Genomic DNA, 24,910 nt, shown 5'->3' with positions numbered 1-24,910 from the left:
CACTTAAAGTGGCTCAAATCATACGCAGGTGTATCACATTAGGTGCACAGGATTAGAGCATCGTTACTGAGCATTTTGAAGGAGGTTTGCCCTACTTAAACTTCAGACATTTAGTTTGGTGTGCTCATGACTGCTGCGATGAGAGTGAACATCATGGTGAGATCAAAAGAGCTGTCTGAGGCCCTCAGAAAGAAGATTGTAGCAGCTTATAAGTCTGGTACGGGATTTTAAAAAATCCCAAAAGAATTTGACATTAGCCATTCCATGGTCCTGAAAATAGTGTACAAGTGGAGGACTTTACAAACAATTGCCAACATGCCCAGGTCTGGCTGTCCAAGCAAGTTGACCCCCCAGAGCAGACCACAAGATGCTAAAAGAAGTCGCCAAAAACCCTAAAATGTCATCACAGGACATACAGGAGGTTCTTGCTACTGTTGATGTGAAAATGCATGCCTCTACAATCAGAAATAGACTGCACAAATTTAACTTGCATGGAAGGTGTGCAAGAAGGAAACCTTTGCTAAGAGAAACATCAAGGTCAGACAGAAGTTTACCACAGAGAATGTAGACAAACACTAGGACTTCTGGAATAGTGTTCTATGGACATATGAGTCTAAATTTGAATTATTTGGACATCAGAAAGGAGGACATGTACACAAAATTCAGCATTCCAGGAAAAGAACCTCATACCAACTGTGAAGTATGGAGGTGGAAGTGTCATGGTTTGAGGATGCTTTACTGCAGCAGGACCTGGCCAGCTCACCATCATAGAATCCAACATGAATTCTACTGTGTATCAAAGGGTGCTTGAGGAACATGTGAGACCATCTGTAAGAAAATTAAAGCTGAAGCGGAACTGGACCCTGCAACATGACAATGACCCAAAACATACAAGTAAATCCACCAAGGACTGGCTGAAAACTAAGAAATGGAGAGTCCTGGATTGGCCGAGTCAAAGTCCTGATCTTAATACCATTAAGATGCTGAGGGGTGATTTGAAATGGGTTGTACATGCAAAAAACCCCTCAAACATCTCACAGCTGAAAGAATTCTGTATTGAGGAGTGGGCCAAATTTTCCCCAGACCAATGTCAGAGACTGGTAGATGGCTACAAGAAAGCATCTCACTGTAGTTATTTCAGCCAAAGGGGGTAACACTAGCTATCCCCCAACAAAAAGATAAAAGAAAATACAATTCACTTAAGATTCAAGAATACAAAATTGACCAAACCATAAAGATACTGGGGATAACCCTTGACAAATACCTAACCCTGGAAAATCACACAAACCTATTGTTTAAAAAAAGTATTTCTATGGAAACTTTGCACTATTAAAAAATTCTTCGACGAAAAGTCCTTCCGTTTACTAGTACAATCATCCATCTTAAGCACTCTAGATTATTGTAATATCATATACCTAGGTGCTTACAGAAAGAACCTCAACAAACTGAGATTAATTCAGAACACCGCTATCCAACTAATCCATGGTTTTAAAAAAATGGGAACACATTACCCCTTACTATCAGAAACTCCACTGGCTACCCGTAGAATCCAGAATCATCTTCAAGTTTGCTTGCATTTGTTACAAAGCTCTCTTTGGGATGCTCCCAATTTACCTATCTCCCAGTTCTTTCTCAACAGTTCCAACAAGAGCACTCGTAGAACAAACCCATTTAATTACCCCTCCCTGAAATCTTACCAATACAAAAAGTTTCTAGATAGAATGTTATCATTCCAGGCAGCTAGGCTGAACACATGGCTTGGAAAACCCATACTTGAGGCCACTACATACGCAGACTTTAGAAAATCCCTGAAAACTCGATTGTTTAACAAATTCTAAATTCCCAACCCACTTCTTCCTCGCTACAGCACTCCTCTCTACCTCGCCACCACCCCAATTCTAGATTTGAGACTAACTCTTACTCTCTCTCCCCTTGCATCCCAGGTCCTGACAAAATGTATCTTTATTCTAAACCACTTGGATCCCATGTACTGACAAAATGTATCTTCATTGTTAACCGTTTGTATCCCATGTACTGTCAAAATGTATCTTTACTGTAAACCACTTTGAACCTCACGGTATAGCGGTATATAAGAAATAAATTATTATTATTATTATTATTAGGGTGTCCTAATTTATTCCTCAGTTAGAATGCACATTTTTGTGGATAATCTTTTGTTTCATGAGTAAATCAAGGAAAACTTTTGTTGTTTACCTGCAATTACACCACTTTCTTTTCCAGAGATAAATAAAAAAAAGATCTGACATCAATATGTGAACATTTCTCAAGAAAGAATTGAATATTTCATGGGGTGTCCTAATTTTTTCACATGACTGTATTCGATATGCAGTATACTAAACAACACTGAACCTGTTCAGGGCTAACTGGTTAGTGCCAAACAGAAAACTGTCTATTTTGGGGTGCTCCAGGGCAAAATTAGCACTTGGCCAGTTTAATGCCAATATTTAGAACTGAATCAACCAGGTTAAACAAATAAATCAATACAACCTTTATGTAGTAACTCATAGTCGGTTAAGTGCTGAATATCGCATTTACTAGGAAATTCAGTGATGGTGCCTGGACATGGTCCTGCATTGAATTTCTGGGTTTAATGCCAAAACACTGATCACTGCTGGCTGAATATTGGGCCCATAGAAATTAGAATAAAACTTACAAACATTTTTCAAGGATTTGCCACAGGTTTGCTTGCACTTACCCCGAGTATCCCATGCCATAGCCCTGCATCTCTTTTAAAGTCCAGCACATTCACTGTTGTTTCACCTAAAGGAGGAGAGAATTACATCAATTTAGCAAAGGTATGGCAACACTCAGGTTCTGGTGAGAAGTCTCCTGTGCTCATGTCCTGTTACACAATTCAGACAGCTGATGGAAATACTGAGAAAGTAGAGGCATCCCTAAATAATAGCAGGTTTCAAGTTTTCATTAGGCTTGATATCCTGCATATCACATGGTACCTTTGCAGTTTACAATTTACAATTTAATGATTTGTAGTGGAGAGGAACTGAGAGGAAGGCTGAAAAAAGTAAAGGAGGAAGAAAGAGGAAATACAATAATTCCATAGGAAAGGAAGAAAGGAAGAGGTAGAAAGCTGTGTTGCCTCCTCGATACCAGCATTTTAGTAAGGGGCAAGTATATCAATTAATTAATCAATCAATTGAAGGCGTCTTTGAAAAGAAATGTTTTCAGAGATGATTTTAAAGGGTTCAGAAAGGTTTCATTGGGGAGCACATTCCATAAAGTGGGGCCTAGCACTGAAAATACACTATTTCTAATGTAGTCCTAGGTAATTTGCTGGGGGAAAGGAATGACTAGTAAATTCTGTTGGGTTCATAGATGAAAGCGCGCGGGACAATTGCGCAAAGACAAAGTCGCTAAGATAAATGTGCGAAGGACGTCAGCGCGCCAGATTAAAAGGTAACTTTAAAGCGCTCCGAAGGGGGGTGTGGGATTTTACTTAGAAGTGTTGGCGCTGCCATTAGGGTGTTTGGGAGGGGGACTCCCACATTAGAGAGGAAAGTGTAATTTTTCCCAGTGTTTTAGTGAAAAGTTACAGTTTCCTCTTTAAGTGGGGTGGGGTGGGGTTCCCCCCCAACCCCCTACCCCCAACGGCAACACTTTTAAGTGGGGGTTCCCCCCAGAGCACTTTAAAGTTACCTTGTAATCTGGTGCACTGACGTCCTGCGCGCATTTATCTTAGCATCTTTGTCCGCGCACGACTGTCCGGCGTGCTTTAGTCCCGTCACCATTCTGTTGAAATGAATAGAGGGCATGTAAGGGATAAGAAGGTTGTCTAGATATCGTAGAAAGTGAGATTGGTGTGTTCTGTAAACTAGAAGAATTTTGTAGGTCAAACGGTCTTGGAATTGAAAGCCAGTGAGCTGCTTTTAAGAGGGGTGTGACATGATCAAATTTTCTCTTACCCGTGATTAGTTTGATGGATGTGTTTTGTATCAATTGCAGGCTTTGAAGGTCTTTGTTTCTGATGTCGTAGTAAAGGGAATTACTGTAATCAAGATGACTAATAACCAGGTAATGAACAAAAATGTTTAGAGCTGGAGGTATAGGTCAGATATAAATAAATTCTGTAGTACTGCTTGGCTGACGTGACCATCTTGTCTGGAATAGATTTCTAGATAGTAGCGAAATGTAAATGTGTGGATTGAGGACCAAGTAGCTTCTTTGCATAAATCTTCAATGGGAGTGTAACACAAAAATCCATTGATGCTGCCATAGCTTGGACCTTGTATGTTGTAACACAACCCTCCAGCTACAGCTCAACCTGAGCATAGCAAAAGGAAATGCAAGTCGCTAACCATGTGGAAATAGTTTGTTTGGTTACAGGCAGTCCTAATCTGTTAGAGTAAAAAGAGATGAACAGTTGAGGGGAAGACTTGTATGGCTTAGTCCTCTGTATATAGTAAGCCAAGGCACGTTTACAGTCCAATGTGTGAAGAGCCATTTCTCCAGGATGAGATTGATGCTTTGGAAAGAAAACAGGTAGCGCAATGGATTAAGGTGAAATTCCGTGACTACTTTCGGAAGGAATTTAGGATGAGTTCTGAGAACCACCTTGTCGTGATGAAATACTGTGAAAGATGGGTCACAAACTAGTGTTTGAAGTTTATTCACTTGACAAGCAGAAGTGACACTGATCAAGCACACCTCTTTCCAAGTGAACAACTTAAGATGAGTAGTTGCAAGAGGTTCGAATGGAGGTTTCATCAGAATAGCGAGGACTACATTCAGATCCCAAATAACTGGAGGCGGTTTTGAATTTAAGAGTCTTTTCATAAACCAGGAAACATGTGGATGAATAGCTAAAGGTTTATTATTGAAAGGAGCCTGAAATGCACTAATAGCACTGATGTGAACTCTGACAGAAGTGGTTTTAAGTCCAGAGTTGGATCCTGGTGATGGAGATTACACCATAAAGTAAAGTGTGTCCACTTGAATCAATAATATTGCTGAGTAGGCGACTTTCTGAAAGCAGCTATAATGTCTTGAACTGGGGCAGAGAGATCAAAATCTGCTGAGGTCAAGTTTAAAGGTACCAAGCTGTTAGGTGTAGAGACTGCAGGTTGGGATGTAAAAAGAGAGCCTTGACTCTGAGTGAGAGGAGATGGAAAGATCTGTAATGGAATTAGATCCTTGACACTGAGTTGAAGTAGAAGGGAGAACCAAAGTTGTCTGGGCCACTGAGAAACTATGAGAATCATGGTGGCTGAATCTTGTTTGAGTTTGACTAGCATCTTCAGAACTAAAGGAATTGGCAGAAACGCATACAGGAACTTGTATGACCAATCCAGAAGAAATGCATCTGTTTCCAGGCGATGAGGAGAGAACTGTCTGGAGCAGAATTGAGGTAACTTGTGAATGTGGGGAGATGCAAACAGGTCTATTTGAGGAGTCCACCAGAGCAAGAAGATATGGTGCAAGACTTTGGAGTTGAGAGTCCACTCATGCGGCTGAAGAAATCTGCTGAGTTTGTCGGCCAGGGCATTCCGCTTCCCTTGCACATATATCGCCTTGAGAAATATATTTTGAGAAATTGCTTATTTCCAAATGTGAAGGGCTTGTTGATATAGTACATTGCAACTTCATTATCTGTTCTGACACAGAGGATTTGGTTGAGAAGGTGATCCTGAAATGTTTTTAGGGCATTGCGAATTGCCCAAAGCTCTCAAGTAGACCACAGGCACCGAGTCCAGAGACTGTCTAGGTGAGCTCCCCATACATGCATACATACATGAATGCGTCCGTTGTGACTACTCTCTGATGTGGAGGGATGTGAAATAGCAAACCTCTGGATAGATTTGCCAGTTGCAACCACCATTGGAGAGATTGACGAAGAGGCCAGGAGAATGATCTGCTGGGATAAGGGATCTGTGGCTTGAGACTACTGAGGTGCTAGGTTCCATTGAGCTGATCTGAGATGGAGTCGGGCAAAGGGGGTTACATGAGAAGCATCAATTGTCATGCTGAGATTTTCTGCAGAGTAGACACATGATTTGCAAAGTTGAAGCAAGGTGATTTGACTCTGCTGGGGCAAGAAAGCTCATATAAGATTGGTGTTGAGTATGGCTCCTATAAACCCCAATATTTGAGATGGTTGACGAGGAGATTCTGGATAACTGACTTTGAATCCTAGAAGCTCCAGAAGAGTTATAGTCGCCTGTATAGCTGACTGGACTGCTTGAGGCAAAGTAACTTCAATCAACCAATCATTCAGATAAGGAACACTTGAAACCCGTGGATACGAAGGGTTGCCGCTACTACCACTAGGCATTTTGTGAACACTCTTGGCAAGGAAGCAAGACCAAATGGTAGAACTTTGTACTGAAGATGATGGTGACCTACACGAAAATGAAGGAACTTTCTATGGTACAGATGTATAGGAATGTGTGTGTATGTCTCTGAGGTCTGGAGAGAACAGTTAATAGCATGCAAAACTTCTCTTTGACTAAATATTTTTTGAGACCTCGGAGGTTGAGAATGGGATGAAGACCTCCTGTCTTCTTTGGAATTAGGAAATACCTGGAATAGAACCCCTGATTTTTCTGGGAAGGGGGTACTGATTCTACGGCATTTAGCTGAAGAAGAGCTTTGATTTCCTGAAGAAGGGAAGGCTGTTGAGATGTGACTCTCTTGGAGTACTGTTTAGAAGAATGGTAAAAAAATGAAGACAGTAACCTTCCTGTACGACTTTAAGGACCCAAGTGTCTGTTGGAATGAGTGTCCAGCGTTGATGATATAAAAGACGATGGCCTCCAATGGGTTGGGGAGGTGGCTATGCTCTCAAGTAGCATGTCAAAAAGACTGAATTGATTCCTGTGGAGCAGAAGTCTGAGGCTTCTGTGGCAGAGGTTTAGAAGAGGACGAAGTTGCTGGATAGTTTCTGGGAAGATATAGATGGCTGAGTCTTAGACTCAGACCCTGCTATAGTAGCCCAGCTCTGCTCATGTCAAGTGAGTCTTTGCGTTGCATCCTCGACTTTGTCACCAAACAATTTTTCTCCTAGATAAGGAATGTTGGCTAAGCCATTTTGGACGTTGTTATCAATAGGGCCAGGGATAGGCATGTGGGATCTCTCAGAGAGAAAAAGAGATAATGGTTACTGTGGATGGGCAGACTAGATGGGCTATTTGGCCTTTATCTGCTGTCATGTTTCAATGAAGGAGACTATGAGAAGTTTCTTGAAACTCTGGAAGACAATCAGGTGGAATATATTGCTCAAAATCAGCAAGTCTTTTTATGAACTGTTTAAGATAGAACAACAAAAATTATAGCTGAGAATTCTGCTAGTCAATATAGAGCTCTGGTAAAGGCAGTGCCCAAACTTATCCATGGTGTGGCCTTCATGACCTGGTGGCACACTGGCATACACTCGTGTGCTGGAAGATTTTTTAAGAGTAAATTCAACCAGCAAAGACTGGTGCTGCAGCTGTGGCTGATCAAACCCCAAGCATGACTGTATTCTATACAAAGAGTCAATTTTCCTTGGAGCTATGGGAAGTGTGAGAGGAGTTTCTCAGTTTTTAAACATAGCTTCCTTAAGTATGAAGAGGCAACTTGAGGAATTCTTTAAGAGGCTCATCAAAATCCAATGCTTCAAGGAGCTCCGCTCTCGGTTCAGTGTCAAGGAGCTCCGCTTCATATTCTATAGAATTTACTTTGATATTAATTTCTATCATAATTTGAGCTATGTAACAACTAAGAATGCAGCCGCTTGTCCTTATTACTGTTTATTTCTTATTGGTTAAGATTCCTTTTGTATTTCTGTTGTAAATTTAATAAAAATTTAATTTAAAAAAATTTGATGAAAAAACCGAAGGAAAAGAAAGCATTAGTTAGATATAATAAAAGAAAATGAGCCGAAGGCAAAAATAATTGATGGGAAGGTAACTCATATGGACAGAGTCCAGTCACAACTTTTTCACTCCACGGAAAACAAAGAACTGAGGAACTGCAAGCTGACGTCAGGCAGGAAGACACTTGTGCATGTGCGGTATAGGCAATCTCGAAGCTTCACAAAAGTTTAAGTGACAGTACACTAACACTGTCCGTACTGGGCTCCGTGGATGATGTCACCTACATGTGAGAATATGTTGCCTGCATGTCCTAGTATAACATCTGCTACAGGTAAGTAAATGATTTCTCCATGGACAAGCAGGTATAATGTTCTCACATATGGGACTCCCAAGCTGCCAGATCATGCCTCTAGGAAGAAGGTTATAGTTAAACATAAGCCTGATGAAACCCAAAGGGTTGGAGAGAAAGTTGGCATTTAGGAAGAGAATAAATTTTGCAGAACTGCTTGCCTCAACTGACTGTCCTGCCTGGAATGGTTCTCCACACAGTAGTGGGACGTGAAGGTATGGATTGAGGACTAAGTGACTGCTTTACAAATATCCTCAATAGAAGTAGAGAATAAATGGGCTGCTGAAGTCATAACTCAAACTTTATGAGCAGTGACATGGTCTTCAAATCATCAGTTCAGCCTGAGTATATGCAAATGAGACAGTTCATTAGCCAAGTCCTCTTGGTGACAGGGACTCTCAAGTCTTAGGGTCGAATGATACACAGAACTTCTGCTTCTGATCTTAACAGCAAAAATCAAGCTGCCTTCAACTCTGTTGACAACAAACTACTATTGACCAAACTCAGCAAACTAGGTTTGACTGGACTAATTCACAACTGGTTGAACTTTCTGACAAATAGAGAATAGTATGTTTGGTATCTTCTCACTAACCTAGAAAGTGTTCTGTGGTGTCCCACAAGGGTCACCATTATCCCCTATACTTTTCAACCTATCCATGAGTTCACTAGGAAACCTCTCCTTCACCAATGGAGATTGTCCACTGTTCTATGCCAATGACAACTCTCTTCTAATCCCACTCAGTACTGATATGAAGGAAGCTTTCACAAAAGTGTCCAACAGCATTGACAAAATGTACTCTTGGGTACTATACAACAGACTAAAATTAAACACAACAAAAAAGCAAACTACAGTAGAATCTCAGCTATCCGGCACCCACAGGGATTGGTGGATACCGGATAACTGTTTTTCTGGTTGAGAGTGTGTTAGAAACCTTGTCTAACACAGAATCAATTCCCCTCCCCCTAAAGCACAAACGTTCCTGGCAGCTTGAGAGAGAGGAATCACGCTCCCTCAAGGACAATGCATGCATCAAGTGTCTCCTGGATGTCTATGCTCGAAGTCGAGAAGGAGTCCTGGAGTATTGCCTGGAATGATGCACCAACATATCCTTGGGCTGGACTGAGGCTGGTATGAAGGCAACAGAAGTCTGGGTAAGATGTGACTACAGTAGCCCTGCAAGCTCTTGTTGAAGCAATGCTTGAAGCTGCTCTTTTATTGATGGTACCAGCACAGATATAGGCAAAGGTGCAGAAGGTACTTATGATACTGGGTATCAAGGTGTTGGGGACCTCAAAGTCAAGGCATGCCTCTGAAAGGACATCAGTTGGAGAGATGGTGATCATCCTTCGTGCATCAATGTTTAGAATGTGTCAAGGCAGTTGAAGCATGGGATGATACTGAGGCATATCAGGTGGGGGAAACATGTTTGTGCTCCCCGGATGCAGATGGTACTGGTGACGAAGTAGTGGAATCCTGGCAACGTGTCCACTTGGAATGATGTGACATTGATGCAGTTGGTATAGGGATTGATGCCAGCATAGACTGAAATTGAGCAATGGGTTCAGAATCTCCGGCCATGCTCAACGTTGAGTGTCTGGTTCAGAATCCCCTGCCATGTTCTATGTCCCCGATACGGTACTGAAGTACTTTTTGAATTGAAGCTTATGGGCCTTCAGTGACCTCTTCTGCATACAAGAGCAGAGGGCACAAGAAATGTCCTAATGTTCAGGACCAAGAAACTAACACACCAGTTGTATGGATCAGTGCCTGAAAAGTTTGTGTTGCATCAGATGCACCTCTTGAAACTATCAGGCGCCTTGGACATCAAGGGGAAAACAGCTGACATGAAATCAAAGGGCTCAATGGCTCAGAGCTTGAGTAAAATTAAAGCCGAAAATACCTCGATGCTCCTGGAATGGGATAAGGATAAAAGTGACTGGAAAGCCTGAAAATAAAATGTTGAAAAAAGTTGTAAAATTTGACCGATAGAGGAAGAACAAATTGAAGGAAAAATAAAGGGAAGGCTCCTAAAAAGGCAAGTTTGACACGCTGAGGAGAACTCTGAAAACATGGCTTCTCAGCTCCGCAGAAAACTACAAATTGTAGGTCCTGCAAAATGACATTGGGCAGGAAGGTATCAGCATGCATGCGATACAGGCAGTGTTTAAAATTTAAAGCGACAGTGCACTTGGTATCTGTCCAGACTAGTTTCTGTGGATGACATCACCCACATGAGAGATTATACCTTCTTGTCCTCAGAGAACCTGTTTAACACACACTCCTCTTACCTGACCACATATACTACACTACCCCCTCTCCCACCAACCAGTGATCATACACCCTGCACTCTCCCCCTTACCTCCCATACAACCTAACACCTATCTACATATGGCTTTCCTAAACCATGCCACACTCTTCCTACAACCAGCTAAGCAGATCAGGCTCCTTGCCAAGCCTACAGCTCTTGTAAAAACAAGATGACTAAGCTGGATGGAAGAAGAAGAGTGTAGCACCAGAAGCCATAAACACAGAGATAGATGTAATGTTTTGCACTTAAGCATGGACTCAATTGAACATTGGTGGCCTCCCAGTGTCAATGTCACTAAAAAGTTCCTTCCAGTGAATTTCAACCAGTCCTGCTAGTGTGTATATAACTGCATGCTGGAAAATGCCATATGCATTCATTCAATCTGCTTTCTGTAGACTCACCTTCAGTGTAGTTGCAAGCTTGAGAGAGTGCTTGAGCATGAGACAGCATTGCAATCCGGGACACTGTTACTCCCATCACACTGCCTTCTTTACTTGTCTTGTACTAGGAGACAGGAAAGGTGGTACTCTATTAATAAATTCCCAGGGCAGTATAATCCTCTTAACTGTGACTTTCACGTCTGTGCATACAGGGCAGGATTTATTGCTATTAACAGGTGAAACCCCCCCAATATAATATATGGCAGTGTTCTTGGAAAAACAAGCTAAAGACAGTCCCAGAGTACTACTATCAAAATCTGGTAGTCATGCACTGTTAAGAGCCTCCATGGTTTCTCTTTTTTTTTTTCTTTTTTTTAAATCGATAAGAGGCTAAAATGCAGCGAACAAATTTTAAAAGGTTATCATCCCTAATGTTCAAATATGATTTTATGAAACTCAGCTTCTTGCTATGGTAGCTCACAATAATCAGTCTCTTTTCATACAGTTTAAAATTCCATCTAGTCTTTGCACACCTCCCCTTCTATTGACAGTACAGCTGACATTATTATTGAAAGATTAGGTTCTTACCTGGATAATCTTCTTTCTGTTAATTTACTATAGATTCCGTACTTGTGGTGATCAATCCATTTCCGTGAACTGGACTTGCAGAAGTGAGAATACTTACAGATTTGAGCACCCCCCATATGGAGACGGAGCACCCTTCAGTTGGGAGTGACTCAATGGGTGTGGGTGGTGGATCCAGTCACTGAACATGTCAATTGAGGTGGTCCCAAATGTGCTCGATTGGGTTAAGGTCTGGGGAATTCAGAGGCCAAAGAAGTAACTGGAAATCTTGGTCATGCTCTGTGAACACTCGCAAACAATTCTGGCAGTATGACATGTCGCATTGTCCTGTTGAGAGATCCCATTGGCCATGGAGAAGACTGTCAATATGTATGGGTGTACTTGATCGGCAAGGATGGAGGCAGTTTAGAGTGCCTTCCAGAGGTATCAAGGGACCCAGACCATAACGCTGTCACCATCAGCTTTTGTACATCCAACAATGGTTGCTGGGTGTTTGTTCTCGGTGGTTTCAGGCCTGACATGCCAACGTCATCCGTTCAATGGAGCTCAAAATGTGACTCATCAGAAAAGGCAACCCTCTGCCAGTTAGTGCAATGTCAGCACTCTTGTGCAAATTGCAGCTGTTTTTTTGCAATGAACCCTCATGAGCATGGGTGCAGTCACCCTGGGCTTTGGAGCCACATTCTTAACAGGGTTCACTGCACAGTCATTTTGGACACACATCTGGAAGCCCCCTGATTCGTTTAAATGAGTTACTCCATGGTAGCATGCCATTGACCCACACCAACTGCACAGCAGACGTTCACCTCAACTTTGGGATTTTTTTTTGGACTCACCCCCGATTCTCCCATAAGAATCAATGGGGTTTTATTCAAAGTTCTTCGATTGTGCCTGCCTGCAGCTTCTTCAATGCAGCTGAAAAGGTGGAATGGACTTTTTCTGCCTCAAATACTTCCTGTGACGCTCCAAAACCAAGGAATCTTCAGGCTACAAGCTGGACCGACACCGAACTCTACCCCCAGGGACCTTGAAGCACAATGTGGTGGGTAAATATGCAGCTGGTGCCCTATTATCCCAAGAGTTCTTACTCAGGGTGCCCACAGCCTACACTCAAGCTACTGAGAAACTCAGGTGAGCTGGCTCTCAGGAAAATGGACTCTGAGCTCAAAAGAAATAGCAGGCTGGCTCTTCAGGTCCACCCATAGGCCTGCCCTGCAGAGCTGCAGTCCAGCTCAGCGGAACCTGCATCCTTTCCCAGGCAGGAAGCCTCAATAAACCAAATTTTGAATGAGAAAGACAAAACTAAGCAGAGAAGATAAGAAACCTCTGCACAGTTCGCTTACAGAAGAAAAACTGGAGGGTGCACCGGGCTCCGCCTCCACATGGGAGGTGCTCAAAGCTGTAAATATTCACACTTCTGAAAGTCCAGTTTGCGGGAATGGATTGATCACCACACGCATGGAATCCAGAGTAGATGCAACAGTTCAATGAGTAGTCTATCTGTTAAAGAGTGAAATAAATCAAACTTCATCAAACTGATCATGCATTCTCTATGTGATACTCCTGTCAATTTTAATTTTAGATACTAAATCAATAAACTGAAGGAGCCCTCATCCCAGTTCTGCTGTAAAGAAATAACTATGTATTATAGTTTACCTCAATGTATGCTGGTTCTGTGCCTGCTGCAGAGATGTGGGGCTGCCAGTCTTTTGGTGACTTGGAAAGATACCTTGAGTCTGTCACAACCCATTTAAGTTTTGGCCAGCCTATTTCAGAAGTAAAAGATAAGATTAATGAAGCATGCAATACTAAGAGAGAATAAGAAAGTATAAATATGAAGTATTGTCCACTGTAGGACAAGGAATAAGGTGGGATATACTGTGGGATGAATGATTTATGTTATTTTCTTAGCATCCTACCATAACAAGCAATATTTTTCTGTCTCCAATAGATGGATGACGGACTAACCATACAGCTCCTAAACTGGTTGTCTCATTGGTTTTCAATTGAGGTATGAATGCCTTTTCTCTTAATCTCCTGAGCTAGTACTCAGTTAAGTTGGGGGGGGGGGTGCCTTTTTAGGTTTGTTCTCCTCAGTTTCATAGCTGGGTTTCAAACAAGTTGGGTGTGTCTTACTGGCCTTCTTCTCTTAAGCCAATTATACTGGGACTTCAGATGTGTCTCACCTTATAGTTCACTGTGTTTGATGTCCTAGCATTTTCAATTCTTACAAGTTTTCCCCATACAACTGAGGTTACCCTTTCAGGGTTGGTTTGCTTTTCTTTCAAAGCCTTCTGATGTTCCTGCTCCTCTCCACACAGTTGGCTATCACCTAGCTAGCTTAGTTGTATATACAACCATGTGCACACTGGCATTTTTTCCTTGCAAATCTGTAGTGGATTACTGAGCATCATAGGATCAGATACAGTTATTCTTTCCCTCTTGAAAATGCTTAGCCTAAGTCTCCTGGCTGATCTTCACTATCTAGAATAACCTGAACTTCTATTCCTCGACTTGGCTGTTCATCATTTTCTAGAATTGGCTAGATCTCACTGCTCAGAAGCAGCTGGTCTTCAACTCTCAGAAGCAGCTAGTTAGTGGTTCACTAAAGAAACTAGGCTTTTTCTTTGAGTAGCAGACATTCTATTATTCATAGAAACAACTTTTCTCCTCTGCAGAGATTCAGCTGATCTGCTTCTCGTAGAATCAGCTAAGCTGTCTCTTGTTCAAGTGATTTAGGTAGAGAACTTCTAATTCAAATGAGCTGCTGTTTACAAAATTAACTTTATGGACTCTTTCAGGTTGTCTTACACTACTGTTCACAGGATCACCTCACTAAATCACATGGTTGGCCACTTGCAGAATCTTTTGATCGATTATTCGGAGAATCACTTTAGCTGCTGCTTACTTTATGCTAGCCTACTGCTCACCTTATACATTAGTTTACTGCTCTCACAATCAGTTGAGCTGCAGATTTGGTGGGAATAAAGGAAAGAAAATTATCGGGTAAGACAATTTCTCCTTGTTGCTTGGTGATCAGACACAGCAGGCACCGTTATAGCTAAGAAAAGGGAGTTATGAAAAAGCAGGCAGGGTATCCAAGCCCTATACCCTCTTTAATTAGCATCTCATCATCTTCCCTACACTTTATTACCAGGTGACTTATGCTGCACAGCACTATGTACCCTAAATTACTCCATGCTAACTTTATATAGGAATAAATAATGATAATAATTTTGGCATGTTCTATAGGTTTTAAAGCCATTTTAAAAAAAATGTACAAACAGAGGAAGCCACTGCTCGCCCTGGGATTGGTAGTATGGAATGTTGCTACTATTTGGGTTTCTACTAGGTACTTGTGACATGACTTGGCCACTGCTGGAAACAGAATACTGGGCTAGATAAACCACTGATCTGACCCAATATGACTATTTTTATGTTAATGTGATTGGGGCTCATGTATGAAAAGAACAACTTACACCTCTTATATGTATAGTTGACACTTGTTAAAAGTTAATAAATTTTAATTTTAAAAAAGGCACAAACACACACATTGGGGAAAGGGGGAGTGTATGTATGAATGCTTCTGTAAAATAGCATTGATATATAAAAAACAAACAAACTGATTTTACTGTTCCATTGAGCCCAAGCCGAGTCAATAAATTAAAAATTCTATAGAAAAAGTTAACTGGGATTCAGGTGTAGAAAGTCATATCACTAACCTTTAAACTGCACAATTTCCCCATTCTGAGTTTTCGGTAGTCCCTTCAGACACACTTCACTGGTGAGGGCTAGACCTATGCCACAGCTTCCCAGTAAGAAACCAATCTGCTGGCCTCCAGCATCCTGGTGCAAAGGAAATAAGTCATTTGTTGGAATAGTAGAGAGCCATTAGCCTCAGAAAATGACCTCTCTCACCTGTACTGCTAAACCTTAATGATATCAAAAAACTCAATAAAAAATTTGAAATCATCACCAAATTCAAGGTGAATGCTAATCAAAACAAATGGAGAGAAGATAAGCTCATGCAAAGAATGGCATGATAGCAGCTAAAAGAGAAGTGGGAACAGTAGAACTCTTTTATAAAGTCTGCTTTACCACACATCATATAAGAAATAAAATTAATTTGCTCAGGTAGTTTGAGATTATTATCCAGACTGAAAAAAACTAAGGAAGCGAGCAAAGTGGTCAGTAATAAATAAACTGTTATGCTTTATTTTTATGAGTAAGGATACATATGGGCTCATTTTCATAACACTTAGGACCAATCAAGGACTTCCTTAGACTCCTCCCTAAGAAAGTCCCTGATTGGCTGAGGTGCCAATCCTGATTGGCTGAGGGCACCCCTCCTGCTCCCAACTATTTTATAGGTACCGGGGTGGGTGGGCTGGGCCCGACCGCCTGGCCCAACCAGGACTGGGCCGGGGGGTAGGAGGCCTAGGAGCAGGAGGGACTGAGCACCTCTCCTGCTCACAACATTTTACTGCCAGGGGTGTGCCTTGCAGGTCGGCGGGGGAGGGCGAGGGCTGTGCCGGGAGGGAGGGAGGGCGAGGGCCATGCTGCATACATGCAGCTTTTTTTTTTTTTTTTTTTAACGCAGATGGCAGGAGGGAGTTGGTATTCCTTCTGCTTTTTTCTCCGTGGGAGGGGGGTGGGCACGGCAAAGCAGGGCCGGGGGGGGTGTTGGGAAGATCTCTCTTGTCTGCTCCCGGATTCTCCTTTTCTCTGCTGCCGTCCTCTGCAGTGCAGGCCCGCTTTAAAACATGGGTTTACTCTGCAAGGAACGGCGGCAGAGAGCCCGGGAGCAGGCAAGAGAGATATGGGCTGGGCTGAGCCCTGATAAAAGTGACAGAAAGCTGCTTCTCCTGTCACTACTGTCAGGGTGTGCGCATTAGCGGGGATCACTCTGGACGGGGGCGTGCTAACGATCGTCCCCATTTGCATGCAAGCCTTTACTGAATCAGTCGGCCGGCATGCAATAGGAAATGGATCGTGCATGGTTTGGAGATTTAGTGAATCCTGCCTTTAGTTCAATGCAAGCCCTGAACAAATGCAACTCTGAACAAATCCCCCCTTCCTTCCCTTCCCACCTACTTGCCCAGGACTTTAACTCAGAACCCTTTCCTAATGTATATAAAAGTGTTCAAATGGATTGTACAGCAGTAATACTATCCGAAGCATAAGGCTATATTAATAACAAAGTTTGCAACGCCTCTCAACTGCCTCGCTCTATGTTGTCCAACTTTAATCCATATGTATAAACAACCAAATCTGTAACTCCTCTGGTACGTTCCACTCCATGCATGTTAGTTTGTAACAAAAAAACAAGGCAAGTGGTTTACCAAAAAATCCAACGTGGAACAAAAGAAGATTGGCAGACAATAAGGAGATTCAAATCAAGGTGCTCCCAGGAACCATGCCTGTTGTATTTCGCCAAACAAGGCTGGTCAACGCTATCAGAAAACCATGTCTTTCATACACACAGGACACAGAACCACCCTCATTCAGTATGGAATAAGTAATCACAAACTAAACCTCCCCTGTTTCTGCCGGGGTGCGTCAGAGGGAAGCTTTGGGTAAGCAGTACCACTTGGAAAATTACAGTTGTTGTTGCCTTTCTTACCCGCGTTCCTTGCTTATCTTACTTTCCGTCGATGGGGGAGGTGGGGTCTGTTGCCAATCAGTCCGTCGATGGGGGGGGCCACATTGCCGATCGATGCTGGGGGGACCATCGCCGTTTGGAAAAAAAAAATATCCTCCTTCATCTGGCTGTACATGCCCATGAATAACTGGTAGGATGCTATGTGGGCCTTAAGCATAGCATTCTGAAAGAATTTGTTCCCAAAAAACATCTAGGTTGACACCTCCCTCCCCCTAGTCTTCAAACTCTTGGCCTTTTTCAGAGGAGATTTGATCATCATGGAATTGTATGGCAGTTGCAGCTTTCTGAATCTCTAAGCCTTTTCAGCTCTATACATAGAATCAACTTTCTATTAATAAGAGGTATGGGAGGGACAGTTTCCATATTCTCATCTGTATATCCTTCAGGATTCTGTAAATGGTCATTATCATAACTTCTTGGGGGGGGGGGGAGCAAAGTGATTTCCAATGCTTCTGCCATGTGTTGCTTCTTTGTTCCTAAACAAAATGAGTTGGCCTTCGCCATCACTCGAATAAGCTCAGTAAATAAAGAGCTCCTCTGGAGGAGATCTGCCTCTCACATATTGTGGGGAGGAATCTGATGGAAGATAGTATGCACCTTCAAGATGATCTTTGGTTCTTCCTCAGATGAGTAGGAGTTCCTGCCTGCTTCAAATGACTGACCTCTAGGTCAGGCCTGAGCTGAGAGCATTGAGGCACTGAGGACCTTCAGTGCACCAGGGAAATTTCCTGAGGAAAAATCTTTCCTCTTCCTCAAGAGGAGACCAGAATATGAACAATCCTGATGGTCTCTATCAATGCTCAAAGTCAAGGATATTAAAGACACACTTGATATTAATAAAAGACATGCTTCTGATGGCAATGGACTCAGCAGCACAACAAATTTGTTTATGCTCTTTCTTGTGATCAGATTCCTCTCTGACATCTGAGCACAGATGACACTGAGAGGGATCCAGATCACTCCTATGAATTGCAGGCAGCAATTAGGCGTATCTATTATGAAAGTGATCCTATTATACCAGAAACACTTTTTAAACCTACTGGGAAAAATTTCCCATATATGTCCAGAAAAACAGCTGCAGCAAAACGAGAATGACAACGTGAAAAATAGCCATCTGGGTGCCCTAGGCCTAACAAGGCCAGGAGAGGGCTGATGGAAAAGAAAATTAAAATTAAAAATGCCCAAAAAACATATCTAAGACAAATACCAAGAAAACGCAAACCTGCACAACACAAGGAGGTTTTAAAATAACGAATTGAGTAAAGAGTTCAGAAAAAAATGTTGAAAAGTGGATTTTGATACAAGCTGAAGGGGGGGGAAGGGGTGGCACCAGAATATTATATTACCAATGCTATTATGCTCTGCAAAAAAAATAGTGATTGGCTAGGTCCCATATGATAGCAGCAGGCAGGAAGGTGTGCTCACTTACAGTGCTACACTTTAGAAAGTTTAGTGTAAACAAGCTGGAGAGTGGTTCCTGTGTAAGGGCTCTGTCAGATGACTATCTTGTTGTCCTTGGGGAAGGATAAATTTCCTAGAGAACTAAAAGAATTTGATTAAGGGTCACAAACTGAGAGCACCAGTGGCCTGCTACTACAGCTATCCAATAGAAAAGAAAGTCAAAGATGTTTAAGCCAATACCTTTAACTTAAGCTTGTGGCTAGCTTCTGTGATCTATGTTCCTTTCATCAAGCTAAACAACAAAACTAATCAAGCACTGCTCTGGAAACTAGTCATAATCACCACACTACTTTTCACAATTATAACCACAAAACAGAAATTGACGCAAGCGCTCCCCATCCACACTAAAAAAATACAATGAACAAGCAACCTTTTAAAAGAAAGCATTACAGGCAGCCAAGAAAAAATACTATGCCAACCATATAGCTACTGCAAAAAATTCCTCAGCACTATATTCCATTGTTCGCTCACTCTCCCCTTATGCTAGAAGACCCGGCCCTAACTAATCTAATCTAATCCTGATGTCAGAGAAAGGGCGAGACCGAGGCAGAGGAAGCAGCGCAGGGCTCAGAGAAGGGGCGGGACCACGGCGATTCGGGGCAGAGCGGCAAGAGGAGAGTCAGGACGGGAAGGCAGGAGGAGGTTTTAATTCAATGAGCAGCATGCGCGGTGTGCGCGCTGTTAATTTATTTACATAAATTTTGGTTTCCCGTGCACTATACTCCTGTGCACGTTTTACACGGGTACGCGTTATATGCATGAAAATACAGTAATAGACAAGACAAGTGCTTTCTTTTTAAAGATGCTTTTAATTGATCAACTATGTTTTAGCAATTAACCTATTCTTGTTTTTTACATTTATTTTCCCAATTCTCTTTTGTGTTTACCTTAAATGTTTCCCACATTTTCTATATTGATTGTATTTCTCCCTTTCTTCCTATTTGTGTCCAGAGGCTTTTCGGTCCGTTTTACCTAGTACGTATTTGTAGTCAGTCTTGTAGTTTTTTATAAAAATGTATGTTTTATTGTTAAATTTTTGTTTAAATGTTAATTTTAAATTTTGTTCAACGCTTTGTAGTTTCAAAAAAGCGTTCAATCAAAAACCTGAATAAACAAAACAATAAACAAAGACAGTTATCCCCTCTTTTACTAAACCGCGATAGCGGTTATTAGCTTAGGGCTCCGCGCTACTCTTAACACTCATATGAACTGTATGAGCGTTGGGAGCAGCACAGAGCATTCAGCGCGGCTCCCTGGGCTAATAATCGCTATTGTGGCTTAGTAAAGGGGGGAGGTTATTTCAAAACTCAGTACTTCAAACATTATTTAGGTAAATTTCTATTACGATATTATAACTTAATAATAATAGAAATGTTATGTATATTGTATATAAAACTGCCCTACGAACCTGCCCCAAATCCCCCCCCACTACCAGTCCCTAGAAAAACTTGCTTCTATAATAGCGGTCCTTGGTGTCAAAAAAAGTTGGGAACCACTGCTCTAGACTGCAAAATTACCAACTTGTTAACATTGGGATGAATAGCTGAAAGTGGTGAAAGTTCTTTCAGATATAGCAGAACATGATTCTTAGATGCTAGATGCACTAAATAAAGTTAGTGATCGTTGCTAAACCTGTTCTCACAGCTTTAGCGAAAATCGCTTTTAATGACCCAATGCACAAAATGGCCCACAGCATGTTTTTCTCCTCAATTAACCATTTTCAAATCCAGCCATGTAAATTAGCTAAAAACCCACGCAAAGTAGCCAAGCGATTGATGCATTAACATCGCTTGGTTATTCCCATAAAGCACAGTTACTTACCGTAACAGGTGTTATCCAGGGACAGCAGGCAGATATTCTTAACACATGGGTGACGTCACCGACGGAGCCCTCGGTACGGACCTTTTTAACTAGAAGTTTCTAGTTGGCCGCACCGCGCGTGCGCGAGTGCCTTCCCGCCCGACGGAGGAGTGCGTGGTCCCCAGTTAGGATAAGCCAGCTAAGAAGCCAACCCGGGGAGGTGGGTGGGACGTAAGAATATCTGCCTGCTGTCCCTGGATAACACCTGTTACGGTAAGTAACTGTGCTTTATCCCAGGACAAGCAGGCAGCATATTCTTAACACATGGGTGACCTCCAAGCTAACAAAGAGGGAGGTGGGATGGTTGGCCATTAGGAAAATAAATTTTGTAACACAGATTGGCCGAAGTGTCCATCCCGTCTGGAGAACGCATCCAGACAGTAGTGAGTAGTGAACGTGTGAACTGAGGACCAAGTGGCCGCCTTGCAGATTTCCTCGATGGGCGTGGAACGGAGGAAAGCTACAGAAGCAGCCATAGCTCGGACTCTGTGGGCCGTGACAGCTCCTTCCAGTGAGAGACCGGCCCGAGCATAACAGAAGGCAATACAGGCAGCAAGCCAATTTGAAAGTGTCCGTTTGGAGACAGGACGACCCAAACGGTTGGGATCGAAAGATAAAAAGAGCTGAGGGGATGTTCGGTGAGCTCTGGTACGATCAAGATAGTAAGCAAGGGCACGCTTACAATCCAGTGTGTGCAACGCCTGTTCCCCAGGATGCGAGTGAGGCTTAGGGAAGAAGACGGGTAGCACAATGGACTGGTTAAGGTGAAAAGCCGAGACCACCTTGGGAAGGAATTTAGGGTGGGTACGCAGCACAACCTTGTCATGGTGAAAAACCGTGAAAGGTGGGTCGGCAACCAGTGCATGCAGTTCGCTAACCCTCCTGGCAGAGGTGATGGCAATCAGGAAAAGCACCTTCCAGATAAGAAGTCTGAACGAAGTTGTGGCAAGAGGCTCAAACGGAGGTTTCATGAGAGCTGAGAGAACCACATTCAGGTCCCAGACGACAGGAGGAGGCTTGAGAGGCGGTTTGATATTGAAGAGCCCTCTCATGAATCTGGAAACCAGAGGATGAGCCGTGAGGGGTTTTCCGAGAATAGGCTCATGAAACGCAGTGATGGCACTGAGGTGGACTCTGATGGAGGTGGTTTTGAGGCCAGCATTGGACAGTGAGAGCAAATATTCCAAGACAGTTTCCACCGCTAAGGAGGTGGGTTCTTGATGATGCCGGAGACACCACGAGGAGAATCTGGTCCACTTCTGATGGTAACATTGGAGAGTGGCCGGTTTCCTGGAGGCGTCCAAAATGAGGCGGACCGGTTGAGATAGATTCTCCGGAGAGGTCAGCCCGAGAGAAACCAAGCTGTCAGGTGGAGTGAAGACAGATTGGGATGCAGGAGAGACTGATGTTGCTGTGTAAGCAGAGTAGGAAACACAGGAAGAGGAATGGGCTCCCTGGAGCTGAGTTGAAGCAGGAGGGAGAACCAGTGTTGACGAGGCCACCGAGGGGCGATGAGAATCATGGTGGCGTTGTCCTTGCGGAGTTTGGACAAGGTCCGCAACATTAGAGGAAGTGGAGGGAAGGCATAGAGGAACCGATCCCTCCAGTCGAGCAGGAATGCATCCGGAGCCAGACGGTGAGGAGAAAAGAGTCTGGAACAGAATTGGGGCAGCTGATGGTTGTGAGGAGCTGCAAAGAGGTCCACCTGCGGAGTGCCCCAGCGAGCAAAGATGGAGAGCAGAGTCGGAGGGTCCAAAGTCCACTCGTGAGGTTGAAGGATGCGGCTGAGATTGTCGGCCAGAGAGTTCTGTTCGCCCTGGATATAGACCGCCCTGAGAAAGAGATTGCGGTCCGTGGCCCAGGTCCAGATGCGCAGAGCCTCCAAACAAAGGGGGCGAGATCCGGTGCCGCCTTGCTTGTTTATGTAGTACATGGCGACTTGATTGTCTGTGCACAGGAGGAGGACTTGAGGGCAGAGAAGATGTTGGAAAGCCTTGAGGGCGTAGAACATGGCTCTGAGTTCCAGGAAATTTATGTGATGACGACGCTCCTGTGGGGTCCAAAGTCCCTGGGTGCGTAGATCTCCTAGGTGAGCTCCCCATGCGTAGGGGGACGCATCGGTGGTGATGATCATAGAGTGAGGGGGCAGATGAAAGAGTAGACCCCTGGAAAGATTTGAGGAGTTCAACCACCATTGGAGAGATTGCTGAAGAGATGATGTCACAGAGATGGGATGAGAAAGAAGATCTGTAGTCTGTGACCATTGGTTGGCGAGAGTCCACTGAGGCGTACGAAGGTGGAGACGTGCCAGAGGAAGGACATGCACCGTCGAGGCCATGTGACCCAGGAGGACCATCATCTGTCGGGCAGGAATGGAGGGATGCATGAGTACCTGACGGCAGAGATGGAGCAGGGTCTGCTGGCGATCGGAGGGGAGAAAGGCCCTCATCAGCGTGGTGTCCAGAACTGCTCCAATGAACTGAAGTCGCTGGGTGGGAAGCAGATGCGACTTGGGGTAGTTGATCTCGAACCCCAGGAGGTGGAGGAGAGAGATGGTGTGATGAGTAGCTTGTAGCACGAGTTGAGATGAAGGCGCTTTCACCAACCAATCGTCCAAGTAGGGGAACACCTGGAGGTTGTGAGACCTGAGGAAGGCCGCCACCACTATCAGGCATTTGGTGAAGACTCTGGGGGAGGAAGCGAGGCCAAACGGTAGCACTTTGTACTGATAGTGGTGGTGTAGCACCTGGAACCGCAGGTAGTGGCGAGAGTTCTGATGGATGGAGATGTGAGTGTAGGCCTCTTTGAGGTCCAGGGAACATAGCCAGTCGTGTTGAGAAAGAAGAGGGTAAAGTGTGGCAAGGGAGAGCATCCTGAACTTTTCCTTGACCAGACACTTGTTGAGGTCCCTGAGATCGAGAATGGGACGGAGGTCTCCCGTCTTTTTGGGTACGAGGAAGTAGCGGGAGTAGAATCCCTGACCCCTTTGATCTGGAGGTACTTCTTCGATGGCATTGAGAAGGAGGAGGGATTGAACCTCCCTCAGGAGGAGGGGGGTTTGAGAGGAGTGTGAAGCAGACTCTACGGGAAGGTTGTCCGGTGGAAGAGTCTGGAAGTTGAGAGAGTAGCCGTGGCGGATGATGTTGAGGACCCACTGGTCTGACGTGATGACTTCCCAACGGCTTGAGAAAATGGTGAGACGACCCCCTATAGGCTGTGGAAGAGGCAGCGAGGGTGGATGACTGGCTATGCCCTGGAGAGAAGAGTCAAAAGGGCTGAGATTGTTTAGCAGGCTGAGGAGGCTTGGAGGGTTGAGTGGCCTGAGATCGAGCCTGGGTATGGTGCTGCTGTTGACGGGGTCGCCGAGATTGTTGGGGAGGCGGATTGAGTGGCCTGGCTGAGAACCTCCGCTGGTAAGATGATTGAGGCCGATAGGGTCGAGCAGGCGGAGCCTTCTTTTTCGGCTTGATCAGGGTGTCCCACCTGGTCTCATGGGCCGAGAGTTTCTGGGTGGTGGAATCCAGGGACTCTCCAAAGAGTTCATCCCCGAGACAGGGGGCGTTGGCCAAACGATCCTGGTGGTTGATGTCCAGGTCGGAGACTCTGAGCCAGGCTAATCGACGCATGGCTACGGCCATGGCAGAGGCCCGAGAGGTGAGCTCGAAGGAGTCATATATTGAGCGGACCATATATTTTCGCATCTGGAGAAGACCAGAGATGTGTTGTTGGAATAGCGGGACCTTGCGCTCAGGAAGGTACTTCTGGAGGGCAGACAGTTGCTTGGCCAAGTGTTTCAGATAGAAAGAAAAATGGAAGGAATAGTTGTTTGCCCTGTTGGCAAGCATGGCATTCTGGTAAAGCCTCTTGCCAAACTTGTCCATGGTCTTACCTTCTCTGCCAGGAGGGGTAGAGGCATAGACACTGGAGCCCTGAGTCTTTTTTAAGGTGGATTCCACCAGAAGGGACTCATGGGGCAATTGAGATTTGTCGAATCCAGGAATAGGAATGACACGGTAAAGGTTGTCCAGTTTACGGGGGGCTCCCGGTACCGTGAGGGGATTTTCCAAGTTTTTGTAGAACGTTTCCCGTAGGATGTCATGCACGGGAAGCTTGAGGAACTCCTTAGGAGGTTGCTCAAAGTCTAAAGCCTCTAGAAAGGCTTGAGACTTTTTTGAGTCAGATTCTAGAGGAAGGGACAGGGCAGCAGACATTTCTCTCAGAAATTTAGAAAATGAGGACTGCTCTGGTTTAGAGGTGGCATCGGGTGCCGATGGTTCCTCATCAGATGAGGAGGGATCCTCCTCGGTACCGAGAGGAGTTTCCTCCCATAAGTCAGGGTCCCTGACCTCTGGTGCATGTCGAGACACCGGGGTGGAGGGCGCGGTATGGCGAGTCTTGGACAAAGATTTTCCAGAGCGCACCGAAACGGTACCAGGGGAGGACGACCGGCGTCTATCTCGGTCCCGAGAAGAATG

At 44.1% G+C, this 24,910-nt stretch overlaps 1 protein-coding gene across 2 annotated transcripts in view; it reads right to left on the bottom strand.

Annotated features, from left to right (window-relative positions):
* The window catches only part of DIP2B (disco interacting protein 2 homolog B), a 443,690-nt gene that overhangs the window by 175,226 nt on the left and 243,554 nt on the right, over positions 1-24,910 (bottom strand). For both annotated transcript variants that reach the window (XM_033936084.1, XM_033936083.1), the window contains exons 11-14: positions 15,175-15,298; positions 13,109-13,218; positions 10,889-10,991; positions 2,717-2,781 (exon numbers count right to left, since the gene is read on the bottom strand). In XM_033936084.1, coding sequence (XP_033791975.1) covers positions 2,717-2,781; positions 10,889-10,991; positions 13,109-13,218; positions 15,175-15,298 — 402 coding nt within the window. The remainder of the gene's footprint in view (positions 1-2,716; positions 2,782-10,888; positions 10,992-13,108; positions 13,219-15,174; positions 15,299-24,910) is intronic.

This window comes from Geotrypetes seraphini, chromosome 3, assembly GCF_902459505.1.
Source record: "Geotrypetes seraphini chromosome 3, aGeoSer1.1, whole genome shotgun sequence".
Lineage (NCBI taxonomy): Eukaryota > Metazoa > Chordata > Amphibia > Gymnophiona > Dermophiidae > Geotrypetes > Geotrypetes seraphini.
This window is presented reverse-complemented; position numbering and strand designations above follow the sequence as displayed.